This window comes from Tupaia chinensis, unplaced genomic scaffold (genome assembly GCF_000334495.1).
Source record: "Tupaia chinensis unplaced genomic scaffold, TupChi_1.0 Scaffold000569_1, whole genome shotgun sequence".
NCBI classification, from domain to species: domain Eukaryota; kingdom Metazoa; phylum Chordata; class Mammalia; order Scandentia; family Tupaiidae; genus Tupaia; species Tupaia belangeri.
Window position 1 is genome coordinate 2992254 of NW_006160083.1, and position 11750 is coordinate 3004003.

Genomic DNA, 11750 nt, shown 5'->3' on the forward strand with positions numbered 1-11750 from the left:
GTGGTGGTTGAGGCGGCTGGATCCCACATGGTGGATTGCATAGTTGAGTTCTGGACTCAGCATCTTGAGAAAAACACTGGCCATAAGTGTGAATGTGCCCAAAATCCTGAAAGGGAGAAATGTAGAAGGGGTTACTGCATGACCATTCCCCATAGGGGGTTAGGGGGGTGCTTTCTTTCTTTCTCCATCTCCCTCCTGTGAACGTGTGCAAAAAGAAAAGTAACAAATATTCCTAGTGCCCCAATTGAGGGCTCCACACTTATTTTCTGCTACAAGAAATCAGGGCTCCTTAGAGCAAGGCCAATTCCAGGTCCGAGCAGCAAATGCACACTGTAAGCTGGAATGCACTCCTCATATCACAAAGAAGCTATCAAAGACTGTTTGATCATGCCAGAGGTATTGAAGAGCTACCTTGAAGAGGCTTTCGCTTCATAAAGATGGGACAATTTGAACACATAAGAAAAAAAAAATTACAAGGGATTCAAACGCGTCAAACTCCAGATAATTAAACAATACTTCACTGGTCACCTTAGGAGGATACCAGAGAACTCAGCTGTGGTGAGAGCTAAATAAAAAGGAAGAATCAAGCCCTTGTCATACCTTTTCCTATTTAAACTGTACTTTAGCATAATCAAATAATTGATGAGGGTAGGAGTCCATACAAATCATCAGTTGAATGAGAAGGAATAAAAGAATCTGAATTTCACTTTTGTAAACTCCAATAAATACAGCTAGGCAATGACTGGCAACAAAAAAGAGAGACAACAGGCATTGTTGGGTGTTCTTCCCCAGAATGTTGAACCTATCTAATGAGGCCTTTAGACTGCCACTGTTAATACAGTACCCATTAGCTTCATGGTTGGCTACCCAGTGCTTGAAATGTGGCAAGTCCAAATTAAGACGTGTTTCAAATCTAAAACACACACTAAATTTTGCAGGTTTAATAAGAAAAAAGAATAGAAGATACTTACTAGGTAGGTATGATGGCATGCACCTGTTATCACAGCTACTCTGTATAGAGTGCAGCAGGAGCATCACAAGTTTGAGACCAGCCTGGGCAGCATAGCCATAGCCAGACCATGTCTCTCTTAACAACAAAAAAAGTTATTCTTTTTTTTTATAGCAAGCATTTGAAAAATCATTTTGTATATGTCTTAGTAATATGTTCTTAAAATAATTTCATCTGTTTCTTTTGACTTTGTTGAAAGTGGTTACTAGAGGTCCAGTCATGGTGGTGTGGACAGTGTGGGGGCATCGCTACATGATGCTGGAGACCAGGTGGAAGGTTCCAGGTTCATGTCCTGAGTCTGCCTTAACCTTCCAGGCATGCCCATGATCTTGGCTGGCTGTGGGCTATGGGAGGATCATGGCATGAAGACTCTGTTGAGGGTGCCTGTGTGTGTGTGTCTTGCTCTTTCTCTCATGAAGGATATAATTTTAAAAAAGTTGTTTGGATAAAATTTAAAATTATAGAAGTGGCTCACATACTTTCATTTTTTTTTTCCCTTTTAAGGTTTTTGCCATAGGGTATGTGTAGTTCTCAGAGAGACAGAGGGGAAGTGAGAAATCACCCCTCACCCCCAAGGAGGATGGCCATACCACAATCCTTTCTCCTTCATGCTCCTCCTGGGATTTTGGGCATGCAAGTACACACACCTGGCACGATTCTTTCAAGCCACCATGATCTGCGGTTGGCCATGAGGAAGTCCAGCACTTTAACCAATACACCACCACTGGCCCTCACGTTCTATTTCTGTTGGTCAGTGCAGCGTTGGACCTATCAATGTATAGAAATTATGGGGGCCAGTGGAAGATGTTAAATGATATCTCAGAGATGACATTAGCTCTATCCAGACTGGGAAACTCTACGGGACAAATGATGCAATTCCTTCCACAAAACAAATAAAAAGAGAGAAAAAAAGTGAGGAGTAGGAACTTTTGGAGACGTTTCAATTACAATGTTGGATTTTATTTGGATCTTGTTTCAAACAAATGTAAAAAAAAAAAGTGTATATAAGTTAATCAGGAAAATTGAGCCCTAATTGGATATTTGAAGAATTACTATTGTTTTCTTACTTTTATAATGGTATTGTCATTTTGCTTAAAATAGTCCTTATCTTTTAGTGATATACACTTTAATATATAGAGATATATATACTGAAGTAGATTCAGATGAAACAATATGATTTCTGAAGATTACCTTCAAAATAATCTGAGGTGAAGCCAGCAGATAGTGTGGTAAGGTTAAGGTGCAGGACTCTTACATGGCTGACCATGGTTTGAGTCCTGGACCTGGTGGCTTGAAGGTCATGTGGGGCATGTATGTATGCCTGCCCAAAATCCCAAGAGGAGAATGGGGAGTGATTTTTCACTTTCTCTGTGTCTCTCTCTGGTGAGTGCATGTACCCTTTGGCAAAAACCTAGAAAGAGAGAGAGAGAGAAAGATAGAGACAGACAGACAGACAGACGGACGGACGGACGGACGGACGGAGGGAGGGAGGGAGGACGGAAGGAAATCTGAGGTATCAAGGGAGGGGATAAGATATATAAATGAAATATTAGCTGTGTTTGGATAATTAATGAACTTGAGTGATAAACAAATGGAGGTACATTTTTCTATTACTTCCATATGGGCTTGAAATTTTTTCTGGCAACTGAAAAACAAATCTGCAGTGTGGATGCTGGAGTAAATGTTAATGGTGGAAGGACTTAAAAGTCTATTATTTAGGGACAGTGGTGGTGTGGTGGTTCAAATGCATAGATCTCACACTAACTGCTGTGTGGTTCACATCCTGGACCCAGTGGTATGAAAAATACATCAGGTGTGTGTGTGCGTGCGTGGCCAAATTTCTGAGAGGAGGATGGAGGGAAAAGGGGTTGTGGCGTGGTCATTCTTCCTGGAAAGTGCTTTCTTGTGTTCTGTCTCTCCAACTCTCCCCTGCCTGTGCACATGCCCTGTAGCAAATTTAAAGAATAAAACAGGGGCCAGCAGGTGGCATGGTGGTTAAGGTGCTGGACTCTCACATGGCTAACCATTGTTCGAGTCCTGGACCTAACGGCTTGCTTTCTCACTGTCCCTTTCTCTCTCTTTCTCTGGTCTAACTGAAAAATAATAATAATTATAATGATAATCAATAAAATGAAGTCTTTGGAAATAATTTTAAAAAGAATAAAATGAAACAAGCCTATACTTAAATAGGTTGAATCACTGATATGGAAAAGTAAAAAATATTAGGTCATTGGAAAAGTCATGATGTATTTTTTCGTTTTCTGTGCAAAAATGCACCATGACTTTTCCAGTGCCCCAATATGAGCACAAAAAGTCCTGCTGAGATCTCTTAATCTCTCCTTCCCTAACACATGCCTCCCTCATAAACCAGCAATATGTATCTCACTGTAAATATACTCAGTGAACCTAGCAACGGCCAGGCTGGTTTTAATCAGCTATAGCCCAGTATCTGAGATAAGAAAAATAAAAAGTAGAAGCACAAAATCAAGTATCATTAGTACAAGGAACACTTACAATTCATTAAACTTATTTGTTACACGTCAGTGAATTGGAGGAAGTGAAATGTGAGAAGAGGGGAGATGTAGTCCTGTAAGTCACTGGCCATCCTGGGTGACAGTTTGTTTATTGAAGGCCCTGAGTAAATGCCAACCTTCCCAAGTAGGCTTCAGGCACAGCCCTCAGTGGAAGTACTCATTGGACCTGTAATCTGCTGTACCACTTTCCCATTCTTCCACCTTGGACGGTTTTTCTGTCTTCCTCATAAGACGATGTTACTTACCATAGAATTGCCTGAGTACCACTACATTTTGTGGGATGTAAGGAGGGAGAGAGAGAATTTTTTTTTTAAATCAGGGTAGTATTGATAGGAACAAACCCTCTATTTCTCTTCCAAATTATGCATGTTTTCAAAAGCTCAATAAATTCCATTTTACTAACAAGAAAAATTCACTTTAGCTCTGCTTTCAAAGTTCACTATCTTTCCTGATATTTACTGGTGGAAGCCTGTGAATTTTTTTCACTACTTATATTCATAGCCATTCATTTACAAATATGATTGAATTATTTGATGGGTTAGTTTCTTCCTTACTCCCTTTAAAAATTATTTGATATTCTTGTTTATTTTTCAAGTGAATCTACAGAAATTTTAATGAGTTCAAGGCAAATATTACTGAAATTTCTTAAAATCTAAAAGCAACTTTGTGACAACTGACTTTAGAAAAACAACAGTCTTGGGACTAGCAGGTGGCATAACCATTGCGTCAGTGGACTCCCATGTAGTAGAACATGGTTCAAGTCCTGGACCCAGTGGCTTAAACTCATGCCGGGCGTGTGTATCCAAGATCCTGAGAGGAGAATGGAGAAGGGATTGCCATGTGGCCATCCCTCCTGGGGGGGATGTGGTGATTTCTCGCTTTCTGTCTCTCTGTTTTCCAGGCCAGCATGTGAGCCTTATAGCAAAAAATCTCTTAAAGAGAAAAAGAAAAACAAAACAACAGTCTTCCAAGTCAGTATTAAGATATATTTCTTCTTCAAGATTTAAAAAATTAGTTCCATTTTAGTGTAATCATTGTCTTTACACCAATTAGGCATATCCTTTGTTAAGAGCATTCCCAAGTATTTTACAGTTTTATTGCTAAGTTGAATGTGATCATTTATATTTTCCAGTAGCACAATCAAGATTTGTTACTGGCTTTTGAACCTTTTATCTATTAATTTTACTCAACTCACAGTATACTAGTTGTACAACAAATTTGGCTTTTTAAAGTATGTAACTATCACTTAAAAATGCTAGTGTTATATCTTTCTTAAACTCATTACCTTAATTTTATATTGGTCAGAAGATTTAAATAAGGTCATCTGATGATGACAGAAATCACTCTTATTTTGGTTCTGTTGTTATATAAATGCCTACAAGTTTTTTGTTTGTTTGTTTGTTTTTTGGCCATATTGTCTGTGTGCTTGCCAGAAAGAGAAAGAGAGAGAGAGAGAGAGAAAGTGGGAAATCACCCCCTGGGAGCATGGCTACCCTGGAATCCTTTCTCCTCCATTCTCCTCTCAGGATTTTGGGCACGCATACACACCCCCAGCATGATTTCAAGCTACTTGTTCTGGGACTCAAACTGCAGTCTGCCAGGTAGGAGTTCAGTACCCTAACCATTATGCCACTTACTGCCCTTCCAAGTTTTAATGGAATCATTTTTAAAGTGTGGGCTATACTCCTGAATTTATCTATTCTAGATAGAATTTAACTTGTTCTTGACAGGGGGCATTAGAAGAAGTTACCCCATAATTTCCATATCTCTAAGTTTAGGATTAGCCCAGATCAATGGTTTTCACAATTCTTTAGAGTCACACCTGGGCAGGTAAAGCAAGGCTGGATAAGTGGGTCAAGGTAGGTTTACTTTTATCTATTTTACATCCTTGAAAAAAGTTTTAATGCTAAAAAGCTCCAAAAACATTTAGATAAGAATCTAACACATATGCTTTTTAAGGTCTCTCCCAACTAAAATTGTCTAATCAAGTCCTGTTGATTTTACTTTCATAGTTTTTGTTAGAATTATTTGCAAGGTTAAAAAAAATGAGGTGGGGGTTGGCAGGTGGTGCGGTAGTTAATGTGCTGGATTCCCACATGGCTGACCGTGGTTCTAGTCCCAGACCTAGCAGCTTGCCTTTTCACTACCCCACCTCTGGTCAAATTGAATAATAATAATAAATAAACTAAACTAAATAAAAAATAATAAGGGAAAAGCAAGATTTTAAAAATTGCATATACAGTTATTTAAAGAATATTAAATACAGTAAAGACACAGCTTCTCTCATAGCAGGTACTGTGTCTACAATATAATTGCCTCAATAAACTTTTTATAATTGTCAGAGGAAGTGTGCACTATCCAGAGTGGGGGGGCAGAAAGCACCCCTTAATGGGAGGGTGGTCATGCTGTAACCTTTTCTCCTCCATTTCTTTATCCTGTAGTGTTTTTCAAGCTGTTGGGTTTGGTATTCAAACCATCAGCCATGTGGGCTTTGGCTTCTTTAACTACTAGGTTTTCGGGCCAGCCTAAAAAGTGTTTTTTAAAGAACTGAATGGAAATAATACAAAAATGTACTCCTTTCTAGATGAACGGCATGATATGGAAGTAACCTATTCTATCATCTTTATCCTTTCAAATTTGTGTGTGTGTGTCAGAGATTTTTGTTATAGAGCATGTATGCTCGTGGGAGAGACAGAGAGACAGAGACAGAAAGTGAGAAATCACTCCCCAGCAAGGATGGCCACACCACAGTCCCTTCTCCATTCTCCTCTCATGATTTTGGGCATGCACGCACACATGCCTGGCATGAGTTTTACGCTGCTGGGGTTGGGACTCAAACCATGGTTGGCTATGTGGGAGGCCAGTGATGTAACCATTACACCAGCCTCAAACCTGGCTATGTGGGAGGCCAGTGATGTAACCATTACACCATCTGCTGGTCCCTTCCCTTTCAAGTGTTTTACAGTGAGAATATAATGCTTTGATAATCAGGGAACATAATACCATACCAAACTAAAGTTTCTCACGACTCTGAAACCAGGTTATTATCTTCCTTATCTACATATGATGATTTCTTAGCTACTCTTCCTAACTCTAGCCTTTCCATTCTTGAAATCACCTTGCATCTAAATAGCAAGAAAACCAGGTTATTATCTTCCTTATCTATATATGATGATTTTTTAGCTACTCTTCCTAACTCTAGCCTTTCTTCTTGAAATCACCTTGCATCTAAATAGCAAGTGAATCTTTCTTAAATATGTACTCACATATTTCCTTTATTTTTTATTTTTAAAGATTTATTTAACTTTATGTATTCATTCTTTCTTTGTTTCTTTTCTTTTTTTAAAAATTTGACCAGAGTGAGATAGACAGAGATGGAGACAGAGAGAGAAAGTGAGAAAGCAAGTCACCTGGTCCAAAACTCAAACCATCGTCCAACACGTGGGAATGTCCAGCACCTTAACCACCATGCCACCTGCTGGTCCTCCCACTCACATATTTCTTAAGTAACTCTGAGGAACTTTTTCAGGGTCATTCACTCTCTTGGTCTTGGATCTTTTGCAAAAATCCAATGGAATGCCTTGCCTTCCGCCTGTTCAAACACAGCTCAAGCTTTTCTGAGACCTTTTAGGATATTCTAGCTCCCCAAAATCTGTCTACTTTTATTTTGACAGTCATGAATCCATCCCATATTATTTAATATTTGATCATATAAATTCTCAAAGTTCTTGATATCAAGGAGCTTTCAGGCTTCTATCAACAACTACGCCTGTTACATTTCTTGATATCAAGAATTCTGATTTATCCTTACTTCTGTTCCCACATTCTGCCTAGAACTAGCTCAATAAGAAGGCCCCTCTAGGCAGTCATTAAATACTTGCTCATTAAAAGAAAAACACTAGAAAATCAACTAATGCATCACTTGCTGCAGGTAGATAGCAACCAAGCCTTCTGATGTAGTTTTTCTAACTTTTCACAGCAAATTCCAGATTATCCTATATATTTCCATTTAAAAATAAATATTGCTAACACCATTGGGCAAGTAAGACATATGGCAATATAGAATGCTTTGGTAGCACTATGGCTGTGACTTAAATTACTGTAGATCAAACTGCCAGAAGCTGAGAAGATAACTGAAGTTTCCTCTTCCTTTATCCTCTAGTGAGGACAGAAGATAACTATATCATGCCTATCGATGAAAATATTTAACAATAAAAAAGTGAAAACACTGCTTTATAACTTAAATAATATAGTCTTACTACCAAATGTTTTAGTCATAGGATCTCTTGGAAGCTTGAATGGAAGCAAACTTTAGGGTTTTAATTATGGATGAAGCCATACAATTCTGGAAGCAAAGTGTAGCAAGCAGCCAAAAATGTTACACATATGATTCTCCTCCAAATGGGCAAATTGGCCAAATGGTGAGGCCCTGCGTAATCATCCACTCTGACCACCTCCTCCATAACCATCAAAAGGGAGCTGGGAAATCTGTTATCATAGATATGAAGTCTCTGTGTTGACTGTGGCCCCAATAGAGAAAAATCAAATTGTTCTTGGTTTTGTGATGTTTAATAGTGTTGAGTTGGAGCTAAATACCTAAAGACTTTATAGTCTTTCAGAAACTCCCTTCAAATAAAAGAATATGGACAATGGAAAGGTACATCTTCTATTTCTTACTCTTGGTGCAAAGGTGACCTTTAATTTTTTGCTGTAGTCATTGTTTGAAAAAAATTAGCTAAAGCAAACTTCACGTTTTTTCATGTAAAATAAAGAGAGAGAGAGAGAGAGAGAGAGAATCCATATGCTAATTATCCAGCTAACAGGTTAAAAAAAATGCTGCTTCATTAATTCTTATTACTCAGGACAAAGAAATACAAATGCAAGTTATGAGACTCATTTAAAACATTTTTGGAAAAGTGGGAAAAGTCTCTATATTCAAGTCATGGAAACTTACCTTTAAAAGATCGAGATTCCTTTTCAAAGCAGTCTCAGCTGCTTGCAGCTGAGATGCCCTTTCTGTGTTTTGATCTCCACATTTAGTCTCCATTTGTAGAAGTAACTTTAATCTTTGTGATACTCTAGGAAAAATGGAATTACATAGTTAAAAAAATAGACAAAGTAAACATTTCATTGCCTGAGCAATATAAAAAAAAACTTCATTTCTAGTTACACGTTACTTCAACTTTATCCTATTTTGAAAATGAATTATTATATCAACTAATAAGATGGTGAAAGACTTGGGTAATTCAATAAATCTTAAGTCAGTCTGGGTAAAATTATTTTTATTTCCATGAACATTTCTTTATATATGCCATAAGTACATGCTTCTGCTTTTTAGCCTCTCTGGTCTTTTGAAATTATTTTAAAGTGTTAAGGATATGTTTTAATTTTTGGTGAAAATGCAAACTGTAATACATATCCCTTTGTACACACAGTTATATATACCTCCCCACACACATACGTTGATATAACTTGCTATATGAAACCTTCTGCTTAACACTTCAGTACCCCTGAATCTCATGTTACACATTTAGAATTGTGCTAAACTTCCATATGTTTGAAGAAGCAATAAAAATATTTTTTCCCTCTTTTTCCAAAAGAAAGATGATGGTTTCATATATGAGTGAGAGGCTGTGTGTATATATGCATATTCACAACAAGGTAAAACAGTAATCGAAGAAAGATGGAAAAAATAAATTTCATACGACTTTGTTACATGTAATATATAGGGTCGTTGAAAAAGTCATGATGCATTTTTCTGTTTTTCTACACAAAAAATGTGTCATGACTTTTCAGATGACCCAGTAGTTTAAAAGTTTCTGGCTGGTCAAATGTTCACCTTGCAAATTTCTGGTCCTCTGAAATGGTAATAAGAAAATATGTCACATGATAAAAATATAGAATGATAAACACATACAACAGTCTAGCCATTTCCAAATAGAGGTTCTCAAGGAACCCTGTTTAATGGGACTTTCTTGTGGGTAGAACTTGAAAAACCCAGGTCTTTGAATAGTCATCTTTTGTAAGGAAGGTATTTTAGAAGGTCAGGGAAGAGGGCTTTGTAATTAATTAAAGAAGGAAAACCTGAGAGCCCACAGAGAAAGGAATAAAAGGACTCATTCTAATGTAAGAGTAAGATTGGCTAGACAGTTTGCAGGCCCAGTGCAAAACTATTCAAGACAGTGATGTTTGAGCATTAAACCAAGCACAGGTTCTGTAACTGTGTAGCTGGCCCTAGGTAAGAGGCTTACAGAAGTTTGTTAAAAGACATGGCAGGAAGAGTGAACTTATATAGGTATTAATAATAAAAATAAAAAAGATACAGAGCATAATTAAATGTTTTAATTTTGTAAATTTTAAAATTTCTTTCATGAGAGTGAGACAGAGAGAGACAGAGACCCTCAACAAGGCCTCACACCATGATCCTTCTCCCCAGTCTTTCTCAGCCAGTTAGGATCTCTGTGTGCTTTCACAGTAGGCATGTACAGATCTCTCTGGAACCGAACCCCAGTCCTCTATGCAGCCTCCAGCATTGTAAAGCATTGTGTTACCAGTAGGCCACTGCAGCTGGGCCTGGCTATTCTTAATAGACAATGAAATTTCCTAACAACAAAATCTTTTATGTGTCAGAAAATGAAAAAATGACACACTTTCAAGTTTTTTTTTTAAAGTCTTTCTGTGCAAACGATGTTTCACTAATATTTGGAATATCCTTTTTAGTAAAACTTACATTTCTTCATGTCTTTTAGAAAGGCGAATTTCTTGAGCAAGCAAGGAAGTCATCTTTAATCAAAGCTGTGCTACAAGCTGTGGTACATTTCTGCTAAATGATAAAAACATCTCAAGTTACTTCTACTTGTCCTCAGCTTTGCAACATTTGAATATTTGACTACCTCAACCCATTGGTCTTCTGAAAAGAGGACAAAAAAGTCAAGATGTAATACTGGGTAAATGAAAGAATACACTTAAACACACTTTTATTCTGGATGCATAGTTTTTCATATGCCCGATGCATCTGTGATCACCATGAATCAGGTAAATGCAACATATTTCACATTTCCTTCCTCCTCCACCTTCCAGACTCTAACCTTAATCAGACTTAAAAACAAACAAGCAGCTGGTATTAAGGCCTAGTAAAAGTTTTAGTATCAACAGATAGAAAAAAAAAATCAACTCTGTAAAATCCAACAGGGGAACACCATTCCTTAGGCATGGGCACACATGTGCATACACACACACACACACACAGCAACAGCAGCAAACAAGTATGAGAACCAACTGGAAAACTCATGGTCTTTCCTTTATTGGAAGACTGCCCAGTTCTTCCATTTCTTTCATAAATAAGAAAGTGTTCTTCGTGTGCAATTGTGAGGGAAAGCACAATTAGTTGCTTTGCCATTCCCCTGGCCGCTCAGCCCTCTCATTTGGGAAGTTTAGGAAAACCCCATTTTACAGTGCATTTGGCTAGAGGTCTGGGTCAATACAGAGGCCTAGCAAAATGCTTTCACCGCCTCAAGCCTGAAGGCAAGATTATGAGTCATTGCAAAAGTTGAAGGTGGCCTGTTGTAAGGAGAAAGGAAAGAAATTTCTTCCTCGGATGAGGCTTTCCTAGATTTCATGAAATTAAAAACTCATTGTGAGCCACCTGAGTGTCCAGCGCTGATAGAAAGATTGAAGTCAAAGGTAGGGCGCCAAGCGCGGCCCGGGGACCGAACACCGCCCTGCCCTCCTCGCGTTTCTTCCCCAAGACTCGCCAGTCTTTTCTTCAGCACCGCGGACAGCAGCCGCTCACAGGCTCGCCCGCCAGGGTCCTGGCAGGTCGCTGCTATTCGCCGACTCCTCCCAGTTTCGTTTTGCCTTAGAGCCGATTATTGAGCATCGAGAAACACCCGCAACTTTTCTGTTATGCGCGCCTTCGGCACTTCAGACAAAACCCTAGACAAATTCTGCCTTCAGAACCGAACAGACGCACCGTCTCGGAGTCATCAGGCCTCCGCCTCCCCGATGCTCGTTTGTAACCGGGGTCTCGGGAACTATCCTGATCACCGTGGCTCTTCTGGTTACTAACGTCCTCCCCACTGGCCCTGCAGGCATCTGCGCCACCATCGGACACTTGGCATACCCCGGCAGTTAGGCTTCACTCACCGCGCCGCAACTCAGCTCTTCCGGGAAGCCGCCGGCTACTTCGCCGACCCAAGGGCCCCGCG

The 11750-nt window shown here is 38.9% G+C and overlaps 1 protein-coding gene across 5 annotated transcripts in view; it reads right to left on the reverse strand.

Moving 5' to 3' along the window:
• The window catches only part of CEP15 (centrosomal protein 15), a 22785-nt gene extending 11049 nt beyond the window's left edge, over nt 1-11736 (reverse strand). Inside the window, exons 1-3 of one of the 5 annotated variants that reach the window (XM_006158037.3) lie at nt 11689-11736; nt 10274-10363; nt 8498-8621 (exon numbers count right to left, since the gene is read on the reverse strand). In XM_006158037.3, the coding sequence (XP_006158099.1) occupies nt 8498-8621; nt 10274-10326 (177 nt within the window). In that variant the 5' untranslated portion in view covers nt 10327-10363; nt 11689-11736. Of the gene's footprint in view, nt 1-8497; nt 8622-10273; nt 10367-11515 lie in introns of all 5 variants that reach the window. The other 4 variants (XM_006158039.3, XM_006158038.3, XM_006158035.3 and 1 more) reach the window with 4 other exon arrangements.
• Nucleotides 11737-11750: the final 14 nt, after the last annotated feature.